Source organism: Ochotona curzoniae, unplaced genomic scaffold (genome assembly GCF_017591425.1).
Source record: "Ochotona curzoniae isolate NIBS_2020 unplaced genomic scaffold, NIBS_Ocur_1.0 contig_2688, whole genome shotgun sequence".
Lineage (NCBI taxonomy): Eukaryota > Metazoa > Chordata > Mammalia > Lagomorpha > Ochotonidae > Ochotona > Ochotona curzoniae.
In genome coordinates, this window is record NW_024465553.1 from 22,420,089 (window position 1) to 22,444,447 (window position 24,359).

Here is a 24,359-nt window from a genome sequence, read left to right on the forward strand (position 1 = left end):
CTGAAGGCAGGAGCACTGAACTGAATCTGAGTCTCCCGCCCAGGTGGCAGTGCCCCAGGTCTTCAAGCTGTCACCTGCTGTTTTCTAGGATGCACAACAGGACAAAACTGGATCAGAAGCAGAGTGGGGCCTCAAATGCAGACACTAATTAATAGGATCTTGGTGTCCCAAGCAATGCCTCCACCACTGTGCAAACAACTGTCCTGACTAGGATTTTACAGTCAAAGATACAGGGACTTCTGTGATTTTACATACATAAAGAATAAGCATAAATTTCATGTTGAAATTTTTTTGCCACCAGAAAAATCCCCATGATACATTCAGTGGTAACACTTTTCTTTTGATCACAATTTCATTTCAGGTACAACATAAAAATACATGAGAAGTAGCAATACGAAAGTGTGTGAAACACCACATCTATGTGAAGAAGTGCATTTTTTAGGCATGAGAAAATAATTTTTCCTTGTGAAGGCTTGCTTCTCAATACTTTTTAATATTTCTTACTACATGATCTTTTACCTGGAACAAGTCCAGCTAAAGGCTGGTTCTCTTCATCCCCCTCTCTGTAGGCTTGCCACCAGTTTGGGTCTTCTTGACTGATCACATGAAGGATATCCCCTTTTTGAAAAGACAGACCTAATTCTCGACATGGAACATAAGGGTCATCTGAGGGGTCATAGTCAAAATGAGCTTTCACATGGATCTAAAAAATAAAATAATAAAAAAATATTTTAAAAATGCAGTACAAAATACTGAGCAGATATACACTTAAATGTTAGGAATTTTTCATTAATGCAAAGAAATGATGAATTCAAAGAAGGGTGTTTAGGTAAGCAATAGTATTTGGGGGCAGTATTTGTCCAGGCTCATTTGTTCTCTTCTCTTTGATGACTGTGAAGAGAAATGATTTGATTTTTAGCAGCTAATAAGCTGGAATACACAAAGGTGCTCTAAGGGCTTGAGAGAAGCAGAAGAAAGGCACAGAAACTGCCTGTCATGTGAAAGCAATGACTCTGCACTAAGGTATGCAGCGTCTTCACCACTACCACCAAGAGAGACTTTGAACCTTGCTGTATCTCTTCATCTAAGCAGTGTCCGTTTCTGGGGCTGTGACAGTCTCCTGACTTCACTGTCAGTGCCAAAGTCTAAGTGTTTCTTTTGGAACAATAGGATTCAGTCACGCTAAATTGGTAATGTTACCTAAATGAATTTAATAATCAATTCCTTTTTTGGTACTGTATAGGCTTTGAATATTATTAATAGCTCAAATTAGTTTTGCTAATATGTTTTCATATATCAGAATAAATCAAGGAATTGTGCTGTGCTATTTTGCATTAAAGGCAGTTAAGAACTCACATAAATAGAAAGCTAAATTATTTCCCACGCCATTTCCTCCAATATGACTACACAAAATATAACCAGTACCTTTCTCCTAAGGTTTAAAGGGATGAATCTTTTCTAACTTTGCCATGTCTAATTTTTACATTACCTAGGTATGTGGTATTTCCAGTGTCTGTAAGATACTTTCATTAGTCTAATGAAATCTAACAAATATATGCAATAGCATTTCCAACCCACACAGGTTTAAACTGCAAAGTCAGGCTAAAAGAAACAGGCAATGCAATAATAACCTAAAAATTTGTAATTCTGAGGCCATTTCTATACAAATGGTTTTTAGTTTTCCTTAAGACTTTCATAAACATCATAATCTAGGCTGTGTATCCCACAGTAACAGACTAACACACACACACACACAAAAATGTTTATAGAATATTTTTTTTTTCTTTTTAAAAAAGATCTATTTATTTTATTAGAAAAGCAGACTTAGAGAGAGAGAGACAAAGAGAAAGATTGCCTGTCAGCTGCTTCACTCCTCAGTGGCCACAATGGCCAGAGCTGAGCCGTTCCCAATCCAGGAGCCATAAGCTGGTGATTCTTGAATGGGATACTGACTCTCTAAACGAGTTTGGTTTGTAAGAATTTCTTGTACTGCATGCAAAGTTAACCTGTACTTTCTATTCTTAGAAATACACCAGTGGAAGGTCACTCTCCCTCAAAAGCAGTCTGTTGTTTTTCTACTTCTTAGCTGTTTTACACTTATTAACAGAATGAATTTTACCTCAGTTTCACTGTTTACTGACACCTAGTCTTTTTTATTTCCTATTTATAGCATTTTTGAATTTTTTTTTAATTGGAAAAGCAGATTTACAGAAAAGAGGAGTAGCAAAAACATCTTCCATCCACTGATTGACTCCCCAGGTGGCTGCAACATCTGGAGCTGTGCTGATCCGAAGCCAGGAATCAGGAGCCAGGAGCTTCTTCCGGGTCTTTCATGTGAGTGCAGGATCCCAAGGCATTGGGCCATCCTCTGCTGTTTTCCCAAGCCACAAGCAGGGAGATAGATGGGAAGCGGAATAGCTGGGACACAAACTGGTGCCTATATGTGATCCTGAGCTTGCAAGGCAAGGATTTAGCCATTAGGCTACCACACTGGGCCTTGTACTTTTGAAATTCAAAAAAGCCATCTTAGAACACTTTTCCAGAAGCTATTATTTCATTCAGATTCTAGGCTGTTAGAACTTACAATGAATAGACATCTGTAATAGACTTTTATTACTTATAAGTGTGTTTTACCAAATTTCACTTAGTATATTTATTATTTTTGAGAACAGATTAGTCAATGTTTCAAGAGCTTAATAAGAAAATCTTCTATATGGGACCTGGTACGGTAGCCTGATGGGTAAAGTCTTTGCCTTGCATGTGCCAGGGTCCCTTATGGGCTCCAGTTCATGTCCCAGCTGCTCTACTTTCCTTGCAGCTCCTAGCTTGTGGAGTGGGAAAGGAAGTTGAGGACAATCCAAAGCCTTGGGACCCTGCACCCACATGGGTGCAGTAAGAAATTTCTGAAAGATATTGTAATTTAAATTTCTTCATAAAAAAAGAGGGAAAAAATACTATGCATCCTTTTGCAATAATCTTCATTAAGCAAATGCTGCATTTTTAAAGAAATAAATGCCATATAATCTTTTATCTTTCTCTCTCCTTCTCCCTCCTGTTTAAGCTATTTTATTTCTCATTTATGCTCCTGATACCATCTACTTTGAAGTCATAGTTTCCCATAAATTTTTAAAATATTTATTTATTTTTATTACAAGGTCAGATATAGAGAGAGGAGGAGAGACAGAGGAAGATCTTCCGTCCGATGGTTCACTCCCCAAGTGAGCGCAACGGCTGGGGCTGAGCAAATCTGAAGCCAGCAGCCAGGAGATTCTTCTGGGTCTCCCACGTGGGTGCAAGGTCCCAAGGCTTAGGGCCATGTTCGACTGCTTTCCCAGGCCACCAGCAGGGAGCCAGATGGGAAGCAGGGCCGCTGGGATTAGAACCTGCGACCATATGGGATCCCAGCGTGTGCAAGGCAAGGACCTTAACCATTACGCTATCGCTCCAGACCCATCCATAAATCTTAAAACAGATATTCCTTTCGTGTTTGGATTAAGCCTGGCTTTTATTCTGTATCAGCAGTGAAAAGCAAGGAAAAAAAAAAAAGAAAAAATGAGTTTTCCTTTAGAGAATTCAAAACTCTGCAGGAATAGTGGACAAAATTTGTCTTAATCTGACACTCATTCCCTACAGAGAGAAGTCATTTCTCAAGAGGATGGGTCATTACCAAGGTGTAAGTAAGGACATATTTCACTGCTCCCCTGTGTGCCTCTGTAGTTTGCAGAGCTACTCTTGAAGCTCAGGGTTTATTCACAGTAGAGAGATGTGGAAAGGCACAGCAGGCAGAAAATCAAGCTGTTTGAATTCAATGCCAAACTATTTCTTCATTCCCCCTCTACAAGGTACTATAAACAGAAGGAAAACTGTGGATCTAACATCAATGTTCCATAAAGATCGGGTGAAAAAATAGAAAATCATAGCCAAAAAACAAAACATGAGCTATTAAATATGAACTATTGAGAAAAAAATGAAAATCTCCTTTTTCAAACTGTTAAGATTTTCATAAAAGTTACAAATAAAAACAAACGCAACATCAGGCTTCCATGGTAATCTACGCTTTGAAAATCATTTTTTGAGCAGCATGAGACACAATTTATACACTGTACAAATAACCCACATATACATTTGTATGTTTCTCAGTGTATTCTCAGTTGTACAAAATAACTTTAGATCTCTTTTATCACTGCAATTACAAATCAATCTCATTTTCTCCTAAGGGACTCCTACTGCGCTTCCTGTCTCTACAGACTTATCCTAGACATTTCACGAAAATAACTAACCCATGGCCTGTTACAATTAGATTCCTTCTCTTAGCATATTTATATTTTAAAATTTTTAATTTTATTTCAAAGGCACAGTTAGAGAGGAGACACAGAGACCCTCAATCCACAGGCTCACTCTTCAAATGGCAACAATGGCTGGAGCTGGGCCAATCCAAAGCCAGGAGTCAGGAGCTTCTGGGTCCCCAATGTGTGTGAAGGGTCCAAGGACCTGGGCCATCCTCCACTGCTGTCCCAGGCCACAAGCAACAGCCCCAAGCATAATTTTGAAGGTATATTCATGTGGTAGCATGTATATATAATCAGGACACAAAATATTATATACACATAAAATCATCAGCTGGAGGGTTCTTGAACTACTCTTACTTTCTGGCTACTACATGAATAACGCTCCTCTGAGTAGTGCTCCAAGTCCTTGTAGAAATGGACAGAGTAACTTCAAAAAGTTCATGGAAATTATCTAATGTGAAAAAAGTACACAGAGTCCAAAACTTTTGCCACAAAAATACCTTTAAATCAATTTTTTCAAATGAATGTTTAGCAAAAGTGTCCTTTGTAAAAACACATTTCTCCCTACACAAAGTATATTTATATTGTATAGGCCCACTTATAAATTTTGGTGTTAGAAATCACTCAAATCTTTTCTAGTTTTTTTTTTAAAAAAGGTTCAGTTTATTACATTTGAAATTTTGTTAATTTATGTTTACTTAAATACAAACTGATGGACTTAGTTTTGTATCAGTGTAAGAAATATTCAGAATGCCATTTTAGATACAGGGAAGTAAACATAAGCCATAGAAAAATAAGTAAGGAACAAAAGGGAATTTCAAAGAAAAAAAATACTTACCACAGTTTCCTTGGCAGGAGGAGGTTTGATGTGCTGACTGGGAATCAGAACAAACGTCAAAGTACCATGCATATCAGACTGTAAGAGAAAGATCGGGCTATTTTAAAATCTGAATTTATTAAAATAATTCCATCACCTTATGGTCAAATATTCTACAAACTAGACTATACACGACCCCTTTGTAGAGTTAAAAAAAATCAGTAAAGATGAACCACTTTTTTTTTTAAATCAGGAAACACACCTAACTCTTGATGGTCTGTTATATCAGAATCAGCCTAGAATGTGGCATTCTGTGGTTCCAGGCCTTTGGGAGAAGCCATTGAGCCTATAAATCTTGGGGTTTGTTTTTATTCAGTGTACATTTAGGAAGATTCCACAATGGAGGGTTGAACTGTTTTAACAATTTTGAGTTATCTACTGTAAATAAAATACAGAAATTTAAAAATCGTGACCTAGATCAGCAAAGCAACACACATTTTCTCAGTCCCAGATGTGTTGTATCAGTCACTCTATTGTCTAACCACAAACAGTCTGCCAGCTTTTCTGTCTATTACCAGTACACCACTAACTGCCTTGTGCTGAAATCTCTGAATCATTGTAACTTCTGATATTGAAAAAGCAAAGATAAATTCAACCTATATTAAGCAGCCAACAAAAGAGAGCTAAAGTGATGATCAGTGGCAGTTTGGTCTACTGATGCAATAAATGGGCAGTTGGTGAAAAACAAAGCAAGAAAAAGAGCTGGTGGATGTTTTAGAATTTACAACTTAACAACCAACTCTAAGTAATTAAGAATACATGCCTGATTAGCAAAACTATAGACATACAAGGGGAATCAGGAGTGATCCTGACAACCTCTTAACAGGAGGTCATATGCACAGAGTAGATGGGAAACCACAAAGTGAAACAGGAGGACAGGAGGAGGCTTCTTTCTCAACCCTGGAGACTCCTGGATCCTCACCAAGGACTATCAGTATGGGAACCAAGGGCTATATCCCAACTGCCAAGGAGACCACTGGGAATTGGAGTGCCCTTGTAGGCCAAGCATTCTGAGGTCATCCACTCCCGTTCGGATCTCCCACATGGGATGGAAGATGCCCAGATCCTTTCTCACAGGATCCAAGGTCATCGGAACAACAGCTGGGAGCCCTGAGCGGTCCTCAGAAACAGAACAGTAAACTTCCTTCGGGACTAGGGAGAGTAGCTTCCTCTGGTCCTTACTTAGTTCCAACTTTGCATCCCTACCCCCTCTTGCAATGACCATCAGGGTCACTCTGAAGCCCCCCTCCCCCTCAAAAATTATTAGATTAGATAGACAATGACCAGTAAGGAAAGCTTAGAACCAGACAGGAAGTGGTCAGCTTGGACTCACATATACCTTACTAGGTAGGACACAAAGATTAGTTACTCCTCACTAAGGTATTGAAGATTTCTTTGCACACCCTTCTAAAACTGTCCTGCACTTCAACTGTTGACATATGCCTTGTTAGAGTTATAAGCCAGTTTGGAATATCCTAAAATTCGCCAAGTTCAGTAAAAATTATGCTTTAGTACTATAAACTGCTAAGTATAAAAATGAAAATAGACACGAGACAGCTGAATTGTACCCTATAGCCATTTTAAGGTGTATAGCAGCCAGCTGTGTATAAACTAAAATTGAAATGTCAATGAAGTAGTCACAGGATGTGGTTAAGAACTTGCATTTTCTAACATATTGGTCACTCAATACCATGTCAATTAACTCCATAATGTTGTAAATTGTTCTTGATATTATGTAGTGGTTTTTCATTGGACGAGATGATATTCTGCCAGCTGTGCTTCAGACTAGAGATGATCTTCCCAAGAAACTGTTGAACTTATCTGGACAATAAGATGCTGGACTCTATGCATGGTACATGCTTGCAATGAAGGATTCATGACTGGATATGAACTGTACTACTGTAACAAGGTGAAAGAATCCACCATGGGTGGAGGGCATGGGGAGGGGTTGGGGGAAGCCCAGGGCCTTTGAAACTGTCACATAAAATGAAATGAAATTAAAAAAAATACATGTTTGTTCTCTTGAGTTTATACCAACTGATCAAAAACTGTCCTTAAAAGATAACTTGAGGGCCCAGTGTGCTAGCCTGGTGGCTAAGGACTAGCTTGCTAAGCCACTATGTAGGCCCACTCTTCACAGTTATTTAAAAATGTTTCAAAAATAATTTATTATTCCAAAGCATAGTAACAACTTTAAAAGCACTACCAATTTTATTCTACCTGTGTCAACTTACCAATATGTCAAAAACCTCATTGACATCTTTCCCGCGAATTTCGATGCCATTAATCTCCAGAACTTCATCTCCTTCATGTAACAGACCACTCTTCTCTGCGGCACCACCTTTTACTATCCGGCTAATGATCACAGATTCCATTTCATTGCGAACTGTAGCACCCTAACAACAAAAACAAAAAAACAACATCTAATTTTATAATAAATATGCAGTTTTGATTATTCCCTCATCTTGGATTCTAACTTGTTCTATTCAACAATGCTAGTACTCAATAATCTTGAGGAAAAAATTACACAGAATTGTAACTGCAATCAGATTTGAAAGCTAAGTATTTTCTAACATTTTCTGCTTCAGAAACATTCCACTCACTAGAATTGTAAACTGAAGCGAACTTCTGAAGCATACAGCAGCAAAAGAATGTGCTTGCTTAAAAACAACACCTATAATTACATTTGTTCTCTATATGCCAGAGCCTATTCAACCATATTGCATTTTGGTGTGACTAGTGAAAATGACTTTTAACTTAAAAAAAAATTCAAAAAAATTTCAATATGATGTAGTGGTGAATACCAATCTGTTTATTCAGATGTTAACTATTATACCTGCATCCAATTTACATTAAAATATATTAAACATTAATATACAAATCTGGAGCACAAATAAAAATTGTTTGTTTAGACCCTGTAACTACAAGATAGAGTAAGGCAGACGAGAGGGTTTTTTGTTTGTTTGTTTGAACTTGAAAGGCAGAAGAATTACATGGAGACAGAGAGAAGAAAAGAAAGGATGTTGGGAGGGACAAAGAGAGAGAGGACGAGAAGTCTTCCATGTGCTGATTCATTCCCCAAACAGTCAGAAATGTGCCAGGCTGAAGCCAGGAGCCTTGGCTTCTTTTGGTTCTCCCATCCTCTGTTGCTTTCTCAGGCCATAAGCAGGTAGCTGAGTGGGAAGTGGAGCAACCAGAACACGAACCAGCACGGCACAGCAGGTGGAGACTTAGCTTACTACACCATGGCACTAGCCCCCAGAAAAGTTTTTAATATGTTTTCCTAAATATTCGTTTAAATTTTTTATTATTATAAAGATTTATTTTATTTTTATTGGAAAGTCAGATATACAGACAAGAGGCCACAAGCAGGGAGCTGGATGGGAAGTGGAGCTGCCAGGATCAGAACCAGTGACCATATGGGATTCCCAGCACGTTCGAGGTGAGGACTTTAGCTGCTAGGCCATGCCACTGGGCCTTCATTTAAAAATTTGATCATGATGTTCCCCATGTGCATTTTCAAGGATGGGGAGAAGGCCAAACTGGCTAAATTGTCTGTAAGATACATTTCTTATCCAATATACCATATTACTAAAAGTATAATAAAAGCCACCAAGATGCAAGATATTTCTCTGATAGTAATGAAATTAAAGAAAATAGACTAAGAAATTGAAGTTTCACATGTAAAAATACGAAAAAATTAAGGTATATTTTAAATTATATACATGTAATTGTGTCAAATGAATAAAAAGATGAGATTTTCTAATTATTAATTTTTAAAAGCGGAGAGAATGAAGTAAATTATTTATTCCTTTTTCCCTTATATGCAAATGCACTCTCATTTTGATAATATTATGTAAAAGGAAAGATGATCAACAAACTGTTCTCAATTGATAAGGAACATGGGCAAGAACACAAAATTCCAATAAATTAAAAGAGAAACACCACCAAGGATATGATGCGGTCTTCAGCAACCTGCTATACTTCAGATGCGTGTGTAGAAATAACCTCAGTAAGACATGTGCGGCACTTACCAAGGGAATATCACGAGCCTTTTCTATCCGCACTATCTTGACAGTCTCTCCTCCATACTGGCCGATGCTTTCATAAACTCTCTCCTCTGCAATGGGCTCCAGCTGCATCTCCTGCTCAGCAACTTTATCGTGGGCCAACAAAAGTGCCTGTTTCAAAGAAATCCATACCATCTGAAGTAACAATAGGATTTATTTCTATAAAGTCATTTAAATCCGGTCATACACATGGCATTCTAAACATTCAGTCTTTAAAACTGCTATAATTACTTTCATATCTAAATCTTTTTTCAAACTTACCAAGAACACATGCAATCTGGTATCTTAAATGTTTACTACATTTCATTAAAACAAAATCAGTCTAAAAAGCCTAAATACTAGATAATTAAAATATATGAAAAATATAATAACAAGAGGTAAATTTTTGTCCATATTTTTATTTACTGAAAGTATTTTGAAAGAGTTACAAGGTGGAAGGTGGCAGACAGACAGATCTTGCATCCACTGAGTCACTTCATAAACGGATGCAAAAGCCAGCTCTAAGCCAGGCTGAGGCCAGGAGACAGGAGCTTTTTCTGTATCCCAAGTGAGTGCCCTAGGACTTGGGCTGTCTTCCGCTGCTTTCCCCAGCACATTAGCAGAGAGCTGGCTTCGAAGCAGAGTAGCTGGAACTTGAACCAGTGCACATTTGGGATGTCGGCACTGCAGGTGGTAGCTTAACTAGCTATGCTACAATGCCAGCCCCTTTGTATTCTTAAAAACATTTATCCATTTATTTAAAAGGCAGTTTACAGAGTGAGACAGAGAGATAGACACTTCCGACTTTTTAAAGAAGAGCATTTGAAAAGATATTTTGCTTTTAAAAATAAAAATATACAACAATGAGTTATTTTCAGAGATGAAGTTGTAAACATGGAAATAAGCTACAGACTTTGTGGCACTGAGTTTCTTCTGAGCAGAACTGTACCCTGTGTCACTGTCCCAGCTACCTTGAATATGTGACCCAGCCTCCTGCTAACATGCCTGCGGGCATCGGATTAACACCGCCCAGGCAGGAGACCTGGCCGGAACATCCGGCTTCTGGTTTCAGCCTGGAACAGTCCTGCTGGTTGTGAGCATTTGGGGAGCAAATCAGGAGATGAAATCTCTTTCTCCTTGGCACTCTTTCAAATAAAGAAGTAAATCTTTAAGACAAAACAATGACAAAAACCCCAGATAATGTCTGAGGTCTGTACCAGTATGTCCATTTCCTACCTGAACATGTGGAGCACTCAACAAAGCCGTTAATTCTTGTCCTTCCTTCTGGTGAACTGGTTTCAAAACAGTTTGTACCTAAGAAAGAAAAAACACACCTCAATATTTTTGGTCCAGAATTAAGCTGCTTGTTTTTCTCAGCATATATCACAATGGCTGTCATTATGCTAATTGTCCCAGGGTCTTCCCTTAGAGGTGGCAGGGGTCCAAGTACTTTGGTCCTCTTCCGCTGCTTTCCCTGGCACACTAGCAGGGAGCTGAAACAAAAGTAGACTGGCTGGGACTCAATTTGGCACATATATGATTGCCACCTCTACCTGCTACACCACAATGGTGGCCGCCTTTATTTCTTCTACTATTTCTTGGTGTGCATATACTAAAATGGCATAATGTGCACACACGTAAATTTTACATATATTTATTAGCAAGCAACTTGTTCAATCAAATGCATTTGTTTGTTTTGTTCTTCATAACTAATTCAACTCATTCAAGTAAGAACAAAGTCACATTCTCCCAGTATTACAATTTTTGCATTTGGTTGTTTTTTATTGTTTTGTTACACTGGTGAGTTCCTGCAGAAAAATTATAAAACTAGTGGTGAGAACCTAGAGATTATTTACCTTATCGCAGACCCAAATGGAAACATGTTGGGTGTTTCACGATTAGGTAACATTTTTGGTACTCACTAACAAGTCAGCAAAACGTGTCTGAATTCACAGAATCCAGATTTTCTTCACAGAAATTCAATATTTACAGAACACTGATTTTCTTCACATCAAGCCAGTTGTAACTATATATAACCATATGTAACTATAACCATATATGCCTGTCTCCTTTCATCTATTCACGTGTGTTATTTCAAAATACTTACCAAAAATGGATTCATCAGAAGACAAATTGAAGCTTATTAATGTGGTTCCCTTGGCCTTCAGGATTTAGACTGTATGTTTTAAGATCATACCCTATCTGTCCCCATTATTTAAGAAATATGCCAGGCTTTCTCAGTCACTACTGCGTGTGTCTTCTGGCAAAGGAATAATCAATAACCATTTTCTCTTCAGTTTCCTGATGAATTTTGAATCCTTTTGCAAGATTCAGCAAATTCTTTCCTCTGTGTCTTTCTCCTTCCCATCAATCCTTTCATTCTTCTCATCCACACGTAATTTAGGGACATTTCATAACTCAGTTGGCATCTTTCCCTCACGACCGTTACTGCTCTTCTCATTAGACTGTAATTATTATTGACTCTTTCACTAGTCTTTTCTGGTCATAGTTTAGTTTAACTTTTGCAGGTGGATAGGCACTTGGGTTATTTCCAATTTGTGACTACCTATATGTTATTAGGTTCAAACCTATATAAGAACAATGTGGATAATATTTTTTCATTTCTTTTTAGTATACACTTAGGAGTAGAGCTGCTACCTTAGACTCTATAACAACTAATTTTATAACATAAACCCAAACATTTTCCCAAAGCTATAGTGTTAATTTATCAGCAAGGTATCAGTTTTAGCTGTTTCACAAGTTCACCAATATTTAGCATTACCAGTCTTTTAATTTTAATTATTTTTGGGATAGTACTATCTTTTTTTTTTTTCCCTGTTGGCTAATGCTTACTGGCCACCTGGATTTTCCCCATTTTTAAATCTGAAAAGTGTTTCTTCTTTGTCACTTTTTTAAACTCAGTAGTTAACTGAATAGTCTTCTTGTTAATTTTCAAGAATACTTTATATATCCTGGATGCGGGCTTTGTCTCACACATACACATACAAATACACAGTATCTCAAAAGTTAAGTAACCATTTCTGCACTGGCCTGCTTTTCTACTTTCATAAAGGTGTTTCTGAATATACTAAAGTTCAATTAATGAAGTCTATGTCCCTAATTTTTTCTTAAATAAAAGGACTACAACAAGGCTGGCACTGTGGTGCAGTGGGTCATCATTGCTTGCATGCTGGCATCCACTATTCAGATAGTTGCTTCAAGTCCAACTTTCTGCTTACAGCTCAGGAAAATCAGCATAAGATGGCCCAAGGGGCTGTGCCTACGTAGCCGTGTGGGAACGCAGGGATGAAGTTCCTGGCTGCTGGCTTCACCTGGCCCAGTGTTGGCCTTTGCTGCCATATGGGGAGTGAACCACTGGATGAAAGATTCTTTTTCTCTTTCAAAAATAAATAAAAATAAAGATTTTTTAAAAAAGATTTATTTATTTTTTGGAAAGGCAGATGTACAGAGAGGAAAATCCTCCATCCGATGGTTCACTCCTCAAGCAGCCACAAAGGCTGGAGCTGAGCTGATCCAAAGCCAGGAGCCCAGAATTTCCTTCAGGTCTCCCATGCAGGTGCAGGATCCCAAGGCTTTGGGCTGTCCTCCACTGCCTTCCCAGACCACAGGTAGGGAGTTGGATGGGAAGCGGGGCTGCCAGGATTAGAATCGGTACCCATATGAGATCCCGGCGCATTCAAGGCAAGGACCTTAACCTCTACACTATCGTGTCAGGCCCCAAATAAATAGTTTTAAAAAGCACTGTACTAAAACCAAAAATTAATAAATAGCCTGCACAATTAAAGATTTAATCTATATCTTACTATTTTAAGTTTCCATAAGTCCTATTTCTTATTTTTTAATTTCTAATATATTCTTGATTATAAAAACAGATAACTTCCCTAATGTTTTACTACATTCTTTCAGACTGGTTTGCTTACTTAGATAAAATTTCTGTTTAAAAATGATACAAATAGAGCTGACATAGTTTCTTTTTAAAATATTACACATTGCCAGAAATATCAATATTGAAAAGCAAACACAGGGGCACATGAACAGCCTAGTTTGTCTTATATCAGTCATAAAACCTTACCTAACTTCAACATTCAGAAAAACAAAGGAATGAGATCAGATAACTGATAACCAGTTTTTTCCTCTGGTAAAATAGAGACAACTGGTCTATTTAATCTTGAGAATTCTAATCAAATTTAACACTTCTCTGATGAGCTCAAACAGTGCTTTTCTCACAAGTGTAAAAATCAGAAGTCAGGGCAGCTTCAGAGTTCGCACAATTCCAAGGGAAGAGGCTCACACCGCAACACAGCCATACACAGTGGCCTGACTAAGGCTGGTCATCTTACTCCTTTTAAGAATGATCTTAGCCTCAGATCACCAAGACTAAATCTTACATGCCCCACCTCAAGAAAATACCATTTCGAATATTATGAAAATATTAGAAAGACACACAAATTTTAGGAAATCTCCTTTATATGACATCTTAAAGACTGTGAACTATGTGAATGTTAGTTCAAATACTCAAAGCTGGGTTTATAAAATTCGCCTTTTAAAAAAAGACTGATGTGAAACGCATCAGTCTGTGACAGAGAAGCAAAGGAAGAGGAAGAGTCAGGAGCCAGGAGCCAGGAATTTCATCTGGGTCTCCCACACGGGAGGCATGGGTCCGACTATTTGGGCTAGCCTCCACTGCCTCCTCAGGAACACAGCAGGAAGCTAGATCCAAGCCGAGCAGCTGGTACTGGATTCTAGCACCCTGTGATAGTCCTTTGAAATCATTCCTTCCTTCTCCAAGGCACTGTAGTCCTTAGGCTGTCTCAGCTCCTAGACTTTGTAATGCTCAACCAGCTCTTGTTTTCTTTCTACTTTTCTATGTTCTCTAGATTAGCTATTCCCTACTGGAGCAATTTTGAATTCTTTCTTTTTTTTTTTTTTTCTTCTTAGTCTCTTCACCCATTGGTCTGGTAAGTAAAACAAATAAAATTTCCACCTAAAATTAGGAAAAGGAAGAAAAGGAATGACTGCATCGATACATGTTTTATATTTCTCCTAGTCCTTCACAGCAAAAGTCACATTGCATCTGTGAACAGCATATGATCAAAGTAATGGCTGCTATTTTAATCTGTTGTTAAAAAAAAAAAGTAACTTTGAGAAAAGTCTATTAGGACTATCACAATGGGAGAAATTTTACAGTAAAAATCTGCCTACAGGACCAGGTGCTGTAGGCTAGTGGCTAAAGTCTTCATCTTGCATGCTCCGGAATCCCACATGGTCATCGGTTCATATCCCAGCTGCTTCATTTCCCTTCCAACTCCCTGCCTGTGGCCTGGAGAAGCAGTGGACAGCCCAAGGCCTTGGGACCCTGCACCCACATGGGAGACCTGAAAGAAGCTCCTGGTTCCTGGCTTCAGATCAGCTGAGCTCCAGCCATTCTGTCTACTTGGGGAATGAACCATCGGACAGATCTTTTTATCTGTCTCTCTTTCTCTCTGTAAGCCTGTCTTTCCAATAAAAATAAATAAGCTTTTAAAACATATGCACACAAATATACTCTATTAATGAAATTACAACAAAAGGTATTATTTAAAAATAAAGACCTTGCACAATTAATTCCAATAGAGATGTGCTCAAGAAATAGGCTTCAATTTGTTTTTTCAAACCCTAGAGCTTGCTCTTTAGAACCATGTCACAATTTCATAGTCCTGGGCCACACTACTTTCTCTCAGATGTTCTTCCTTATAAGATCTTAAGCACCTCAATTCAGAAAATATCTCCCTCTTGGACCATTCAGTGCTAATCTGAAAAATTCCTCCTAATCTCTCTTACAGATCCATAGTTCTGGGAATCCAACCCTCCCTTAGTCTACTTTTTATAATGTTTAAATTCAGTGAAACACATTTATCTGATAGGTTTCTAGATTTTTATAATATTAAAACAACTTGCAAAATCCTATAACGACAAGGTGTTCATTCCAAAAAACAAGAGGTGGTTTATTTATACTGCTTTAAGAATTCCTCAAATTAATAACAAAGATTTTTTTGCAGAAAAACAATGAAATCAACTATCATCCTAAGAATTTTAAAAGCATGACTGTTTTGGAGCTGGCCCTGTGCTGCACAGGCTAAGCAGCCACCTGCAGTGTAAGCATTCTCTATGAGCACTGCAATGCCACCATGTCATGCGAGTCCCAGCTGCTCTACCTCCTATCCAGCTCCCTGCTAATCAGTCTGCAAAGCAGTGTAACAAGACCCAAGCACCTGGACCCCTGCCATTTACATGGGAGACACAGGTGGAGTGTTAGGCTCCTGGTTTCAGCCTGGCCCAGTCTTAACCACAGTAGCCGGTTGTGAAGTGATCCAAGAGATGGAGGACTTCTTTCCCTGTCTCCCGTTGTCTTTTACTCTGCCTTTCAAATTAGCACAATAAATGTTAAAAAAAAGAAAAAGCACATATCTTACAGTACACTAAAATGTAACTTGGAAGTAGCAAAAACTATGTAATAGAGGAATCTTCAAAGTACTACTCATTGATGAGAGTATAATGTAAAATATTTCATGAAATTATATTAAAAGCATTAGACAACTGCCCCCTAGTAATTCAAATATTTCAGTAACTACTCAAATTTATTTTAATTATGAAATTTACTCACATGAAACAGCTCTCTGAAATAAACATATACTTTTAGAATAAAATACATATAGGCAAAGTTTTCCAATCACAATAAGTTGTTAACAGCTGTCACCAATACAAATTACATCACAATACTCTAGTAATACTGATTTATTAGCACTCATGTTACCTTGTAACGTCAACATGATGTTCAGAGTACGTACCTCCTGTGCAAGATCTTGCGCATTGGCGAGCAGAGGAAAAGGAGGGCTGGCCTTGTTCATGTGTACGGTGACAGCATTGTGTATCTTAAATGCATTCTGGAAATCTTTATTTTGTAAGAGTTGTAAAAGCAGAGAAATATCTTCCTGGCTCTGAGAATCTACCAAAGTGTGCTGGATATGTTTAAGTGAAGCAAACAAATCTTCCACTTCTAGTAGGAGAGGAAAAAGTATCTAAAATTAATTGGTTTTGCTTCAACTAAAGATGTGTTTTAAGATGAAATTTCATCAAACTGTAACGATTTACATTTTGGAAAAAAATCTTACATATCTTTCAGTGTCAATAAATGTCATTTTCTGTAATTATTGAGTAAAACTCCCTAAAATCTGCACAGAATAACTTACATCATTGAGAACTTAAAAAAAAAAAACTATAAATAGAAGAAAAATAGCAATAAGCATTTAAAATGCTTTTATAAATCCCCAATAACCCTACCATGTAAAAACAAAATTTCCCCCTTAATATCTTAGGGTATTTCCTTTTTCCATAAGCAAACATTGTTAATTATTCCCCCCAACTAGTAAATAGTCATTAAAACATATAATGGCTCAGTAATGTTCTATGAACAAGTTAAATTTTATTTATAGTAACTATTACACTAAATTTTAATATTGAAGTTGCTTCCAAGCTTTGCTTCTGTAAATAATAACATTTCAGTGCACAGAAATCACTGCTACATACAAACTTGCCTGAGATTCTTATATTTTCTTAAAATAACTCCTGCAAACAGAACTTTTAAACATGATCCTGACATAAAAATGCCAAAAGAGTCTTTACTACTTGACATCCCATTAGCAATATTTTCTCCAACATTCTCAATTTTTTAAATCTTCAACTTAAGAGGGAAGTTTAAGTTTAGTTTACAATGGACTTCTTTTGTGGTCTAGATCACCTCAATGACTACTCTCGCACCTTGCTAGTGCACCCATACAGCACATGCATCCCACAGCGATTATCAACACGGAATCTCTTGTTCCAACAGGAGGAGAAAGCTGGGGGGCAGGGGGAGGTGTAAACCACTCAGGAGTCAGGAATTCCCTTTGGCTCTCCTGTATGGGGTGGCAGAAACCCCAATGCCTGGATCGTCATGTATTAGCAGGAGTCTGGCTCAACAGCATGAGTAACTAGGACCGGAGTCAGGCACTCAGGGAAACAGGCGCTCAAAGCAGTGACTTAATCCGTGACACCATAATGCCCTAATCTTTAATCATCTCTTTCCAAAACATACAGTTCTATCATTGCATGGCCTAGAAAGTGGCACACAGTTGACCAGCAAATATTCCCGGAGGGAATAAATGCACATTATCACCTCCCATTAGCACGACATGAAGCATGTGTTCTTTCTCGGCTTTTAATCTACAGTGTTCTCCCAGCTCCTCCAGTTTCACTCTTCCTACCTACACTCCCAACAAAACAGATATTAGAGAAAGATACGTTGGATCAGATCTGGCACTGACCTATTCACCTTCCAGTCATTCATTCCGTCATCTGAACAGAAGACAATACAGGCTTACTCAAAACTTACAATTCAATGTAATTCTCTAACATGATAATACATAGGATGATTTAAGGGAAAGAGAGCAAGTGAGCAAGCAAGAGAGAGCTGTGTACCATCTTGGAAATGGTGTTGAAAACAGCTCTCCAGTTCTACATTTGCTGTTATATTTGTGGCCATTTAAAAAAATCAAATATGACTTTTAAAATTTTATTTGAGAGGCAGAAAGATAGAGTTTGCATGCACTCATCCTCAAATGGCCATAGCTGTGAGCAAGAACAAGCTCCAGGTTGGTAGCCTCTATCAGCACTGCCTCTCAGGGTACGCAGTAGCAGGAAGCTGGAGTCAGACCAGGGTATCAAAGCTAGGTATGTGATGTGGAATGCAGTGTCACTCTTAACTGGGAACTTAACCTCCTGGCTACATCCTGGCCCATTTGTGGACACTTTTATTGTAGGACATTCAGCATGGAAGTTCTTTACATATGACATTGGAACTACCTTTTCCTATGTGACCTTTTCCATCATCTGTGCTTCTTGCAGGCCATTAATATGTACCAACATTTCTTCAAGCTTCATTTTCATTTTAAATAATTTATTGGGGCTTATTTTAGCAAAGATTTGTACAGTAAATTCAATGATAAAATACTCTAGGTTTAGAAAAATGTGCATTCAGTATCAATATCTACTATAGATTCATGCCCAATAACATTCTAAACACTCCAAAAAGCAGTAAGAAACTGTTTAATTCATTTAACCCAGAGTTCTCAAAATTAAGTTATAAACAAATAACCCTTTTTTTTGCTTATCCATTAACATATTATAAGACTAGTTTTCTCCCCCACCCCCATCTGACAATTTGGGAATAGCCCAGAGTATTCCAAGCTGCACTTTCATTGATGCCACATGAATAGCACCCGTCAATCTTACTGATAATATTAAGCAAATCAAATAGATCTTCAGCTAGTAAGTTTATCACACTTTTGGTAAACTAATGCAGTTCAGAATTTCAGATAGAAACTTGGACTCTTACATATTGTTGATGTTAATGTCAAAAGACATAAATAATCATTGTGGGAAAGAATATGACAGTTCTTCAATAAGTTATGTGTAAAATTACCAGACTATCCAGCAATTGTACTGGGCATACATCCAAAAAATATTGAAAAACAGGTGCTCAAACAAAAACTTGCACATAAATTTTGTAACAGTACTACTCACAATAGCTAAAACAACTTAACAATCTAAATACTTCACCTATAGTAATGAGTGGATAAGCAAAACAGCACAAAATGTGTTAGATCCACACAGTGGAATATTATCCAGTCATAAAACAAAGCATAAGGTGCTGACTCATGCTGCCACATGGATGAAACTTAGAAACAGTCTGACTGAAAAGAGGCAGATCACAAGAGGGCATTTATTATATGATCCCATTCATAGGAAATTCCAGAATAATCAAATCCAAAATACAGAAAAGTATAAATTGATGTTTTTCAGGCACTGAGAACAGGAGTCAGTGCTTGCTAACAGGTATCGTTAGCAGTCAGGCTGATGACAATACTTCACAATCACATAGCGGTGATGGTTGCACAACTATGTATATATGTAAAAAATGAATGACCTGCACACTTTAAACCTATTCATTTAAGGTAGAATTTAAAAATTACTAGTTAAGATCTAAAAGTTACCTTTATGTATTCAAGAGTAGGTGAGTGATCTCTCTGGTAGTTTCTGGTTCTTGTAAAAAAATAAATTTTACTCAAGTCTATAGTGTGTTACTCACATATATTATCACCCCCCACCAATTTGGTCCTCAAGGAAACTGTGGCTCAGAAAAAGTGAGCTGCTCAAGGTCAGCAAGAATTAAGTGACAATAAAAAGTACTTAAGCACAGGCCCAGAACTGGACATAGTAGTTAAGGTGCCTCGTCGGATGCCTGTGTCCAGTATCAGAGTGCCTGGTTCAAATCTCACTTCTGCTTCCCACCCAGCCTCTTGCTAACACTCACCCATAGGGAAGACCCAGATGGAGTTCCCAGTTCCCGCCAGAAGCATGGCTATTGCAGACATTTTGCAAGTGAATTAACAGAAAACACGTTTCTCTCTCTGCCACTCTACCTTCCACATATATATATTTATTTGAAAAGCATTAGTTCTGATCCAAGGGTTCTTGCCCTTTCAATACAACTATGATATGCATTTCTTAATGTGCTATCAATAAAATAATGAAGTTACTCTTTGGAAGAAGGAAAAAGTTAAAATCTACTACTGATAAGTAGGAAGAAAATTTGATGGATTTTGTGAAAAACTGAATGCTATAGCATTCAGTTATGTGTACTTAACCAAATCTACACAGAGGTATTCTAAAATGAATCTTCTATATTCTAAAAGACTTATTGAAAGCTAGAGTTAGACAGCATGGGAGACAGAGACCTTTCATCTACTGATTCACTCCCCAAGTGGCTGTGAAGCCAGGAAGAATGGACCTCCTTCAGCGTCTTCTACAAGGGCCCAAGTACTTGGCCATCCCCAGCCGCCTTCCCAGGCATGTCAGCAGGAAACTGAATTACAAGTAGAGCAGCAGACCTTGAACCAGCTCTCATCACAGGCAGCTGCTTACCCCACATGTCATCACATCTACCCTTACAATGAATTTTTAAATTTTTACTTTTTGATTAGGACTAATTTCAGTAATTTGACTAAGAAAACTCTCCAATGGTCTCTACACTTTCAACATTAAAACTTAGTATTAACAGGTTGAATAAACTCCAATACAAAATAAATCTCCAAAAGAATGGTCAATAAAGTTTATTTGGAACTATCTATGGCAGTTAAGCAAAAAATAGATAGCAAAAATAATTAACATACTAGAATTAGGATAAATTAAAATTCAAAATTTGCTGGCACAGAATTTTGCTTATTAACTTTAAATGAGCTCTATTTCTAGTATTTTAAAAGCTATATCCAGACTTTGCAAATTTATTTATTTATTTTCATTTATCTAAAAATCAGGGAGAGACAGAGAGAGATGTTTTGCCTGCAAGTTCATTTCCCCACATGACTCAAACCAACAAAGGCTGGACTAGTACAGAGCCAGAAACATGAACTCAATCCACATCTCATACACAGGTTGCAGGGAGCCAATTACTTGAGCTGCTGTTCCCCAGGGTATGTATTACAGGAAGATGGAATCAGGAGTGCAGTTAGATCACAAACTGTGAATGCGGATTCAAGTGTCCAAACCATCATCACAGCCCCTGTACCTTTATTTTAATGACAATCTTAACATTTATCACAATTAGACAAAATTCCAGTATATGCTATAGTCAATCAAATCAGCTATTGATAGAACTGTAGAAAAGCCATTTTACTTTCAAATACAGATATTGATCAAAACTCAATTGTTATTAGTATGAAATGTTTCATTTTCTAATTTCATTCTTCCTAGCTGTCTTCCTTATTTTCTTTAACAGAATCAGGTTTAGATTGGAAAACTCCAAATGACAGGTTACAAGCCTACTTACTAAACACAAAACAAGTCACCATGGGTGAGTGCGTTTGCTTTCCTGATGTCTCATCAAGGAAGCAACATCCACAAATACCTTCACACGTGAAGACACTTGGAAAAAGTTCATTAACAAAATTAGGGTCCAGTGCCATGGCTCAGTGGCTGAAAAGCCCTTGCTTTACAAGTGCTGGGATCCCATATGGGCACTGATTTGTGTCCTGGATGCTTCATTTTCCAACTGGCGCCCTGCTTTGTGGCCTGGGAAGCAGTAGAGGGTGGCCCAAAGCCTTGGGGCCCTGTACTCTCATGGAGACCTAGAAGAAGATCCTGGCTTCTGGCTCCTGGCTTTGGGTCGGCTCAGCTTTGCAGCCACTTGGGGAGTGAACCAGCAGAGAGGTCTTTCTTTATCTTCTCTCTGTAAATCTGCCTTTCCAATAAAAACAAATCTTAAAAAGAATTAAAAAAAAAAACCCACACAATATTAAGAAACAAAATTTAAAGTGTGAGTTTTTTGGTATAAAAAAAAGAAATTTATGCATAGATTTTTTTTTTCTCAAATAGGCCTCTTCCATATATTATGAAAAAAATCTGCATCAAAACAAGCTCATATTTTTTGTTCCATTTCCCTGTTAACTGCTAAAAAGATAAATGTCTTTTTTTCCTAGTTGACCCTCTCTAAACATTCTAGTATATCTACTTATCCATATCCCTGACCCAAAATTACTTGTCTACAAACACAAAAACAGTGATATCTATCGGAACTAGCCTACACTATACCTCATCCCACTCTAACTGGCATCCTGTTCCTTTCTCAGTCTTCACAAGTTAAATTTGCTTTGAATATAAAAGAGAACAAAGATAGTGCAATTCATTTGTAGGAAAGTAAGTTCTCAAAACTAATACTAATTTTAAAGAAGCCTCCCTAACATATCAAAATTATCACATTTTATATTACTTGCACTATTTTCTGGTTTTCAATCTGATTCAAACTGCTTTTAAACAAGAAAACTCTTTATATCCTGAACACTAGCCGACAATTCTATTTTTCTATTTTTATTAATAAACATTGCCAAATTTACAAATATTTTCATTTCAGAAAAACCCTCAAAATTAAGAAACTGACATTTCTAATTCTTAAGAGTTTCAGTTCTTAAGAGTACTTAGTCTACTCACAGGTAAATGATGTATCACTTGAAAACCGAAGACTTCCTCTCCAATCAGCAGCCCCACTTCCCCTCCTTTCAAACAAGGCTGCTGTTTCTGGCTATGACACAGGCCGAGGAGTTGCTGCCTATGTGTGCACTAATCAAAAACTGGCAAAGAGACATGCAGCATTTCAAGGGAGTACTTTGTTACAGTTTGATGTGTTAGCACATTATGAACATGAAAAAAACTTTGGTCTAAAGCTGTTAAATGAAAACTTCAGATTGAATATATCCACACACTGTGGTTATGACTGACAGAAAACAGCTTATTCTAGCTTTTCATGTTAACTTGGAGTAGACATTTGTGTTAAGTCTCTTACCCATTAAATTTGCCATTTTCAACATATTCTCCTTTCCAAGAAATAAATTATAAATAGCTGGCACTACATCACAAATCATGCTAAAGTAAAATATATAAAAGTCTTAAGTTACAAGGATCATATGAAGGTATTCTTGAAAACCATACTGGGCTACTTTTAAACAAGTTCAAATGAAAGGTCAGCAACGGAACAAACAGGTTCTACTTTTTGTGTTCAAGCAAAAACAAAACATACATTTTTACCCTAAGTGAATCTGGCTTATGCTACAGATTCTCATGGAAAAAAATGGAGTTAAAGGTTAAACTATTTTTACCAACGTAGGGGGAAAAACGTATTTTTATGCAAATTTTAAATACATAGATAATTTTTTTCATAATACACATTTCATGAACTTTTAGAAGATCTGCTGCATACATCTTAAGCATTTTTCTGCTCCCAAATAAATTTATTTTTAAATTCCACTTTTCTCAAACTTTCTGAAGTAGTATCATATTTAATGTGATAACCACATCTGTAAAGCTTGTAACAGTTATGTTAGTTTTAAAGGAAGTCACCCAGAAAAGCATAAGATTCAGCCCAAGTTGGGTTGACTATCTCATAATTAACTTTTTGCAACAAAGAATATTTATAGAAAGTTTTAATGAAGAAACTAGTGGAAGAAAATGAAAATTTAGCAGACAATCACTGAATATGCATCCATGATTTCTTAAAACAGAGGAACATGCACATTCGAAATGTGAATCCTAAATAAATACATAAATTTTACACTTTTACAAAGAATGGAATTACTGACACAGGCAAAAGAAAGATGATGTGAAAGAAACTGTTCAACCTTGATCTTTTGTGCCCTAACCATCTATGTAAAGATTGTCAAAAATAAAGGAAGAAACTACAAAAAAAAAAAAAAAAGAGAGAGAGAGAGAGAGAGAGAAACTGTTCCAACTTAGAAGACTTAAGTAGTTATGGACAAATTAGAAAAAACTGGGTACCCAACCTTCCTTGTGAGCATGGTTCTAGCCTTGACTCAAACCTGCCTCCTTTGTCTGACAATGGTAACTCCAAATTCAAACTCTGTTCTACTACCACTTACTAGTTGGCCATCTTAAACAAGTGGTTTAACTGAATTGACATTTCTTTATCAGCAAAATTAAGATTATAGAATCTATGGACAAGTTCATAATAAGTTTGATATAGAATGGTGTTTGTTAAAGCACTTAGGGCTTACTGAGCAACAAAATGATGACAGTAAAAACAAAAATTCCCTCCCTTCCACAAAAGGGAAACATCTAAAACACCTAAAAACCATTATATCACTAAGAAATAAAACACCTCATTTGAGCTGGACTGGGAACACAAATTAACATATGAGGCGGCATTTCACAAAATGAACATTATCAACTCTAAACATTAGATCAGAGAGCACTCATGTGCAGAAGAGATGGACAGTAAATTCAATGATAAAATACTCTAGGTTTAGAAAAATGTGCATTCAGTATCAATATCTACTATAGATTCATGCCCAATAACATTCTAAACACTCCAAAAAGTAGTAAGAAACTGTTTAATTCATTTAACCCAGAGTTTTCAAAATTAAGTTATAAACAAATAACCCTTTTTTTGTTTCTCTATTAACATGTTATAAGACTAGTTTTCTCCCCCACCCCCATCTGACAATTTGGGAATAGCCCAGAGTATTCCAAGCTGCACTT

The 24,359-nt window shown here is 37.2% G+C and overlaps 1 protein-coding gene across 1 annotated transcript in view; it reads right to left on the reverse strand.

The window, feature by feature from the left end:
• The window catches only part of PALS1 (protein associated with LIN7 1, MAGUK family member), a 58,647-nt gene that overhangs the window by 12,097 nt on the left and 22,191 nt on the right, over positions 1 to 24,359 (reverse strand). Inside the window, exons 4-9 of the mRNA XM_040975423.1 lie at positions 16,064 to 16,272; positions 10,452 to 10,529; positions 9,201 to 9,347; positions 7,401 to 7,562; positions 5,128 to 5,205; positions 520 to 703 (exon numbers count right to left, since the gene is read on the reverse strand). Coding sequence (XP_040831357.1) covers positions 520 to 703; positions 5,128 to 5,205; positions 7,401 to 7,562; positions 9,201 to 9,347; positions 10,452 to 10,529; positions 16,064 to 16,272 — 858 coding nt within the window. The remainder of the gene's footprint in view (positions 1 to 519; positions 704 to 5,127; positions 5,206 to 7,400; positions 7,563 to 9,200; positions 9,348 to 10,451; positions 10,530 to 16,063; positions 16,273 to 24,359) is intronic.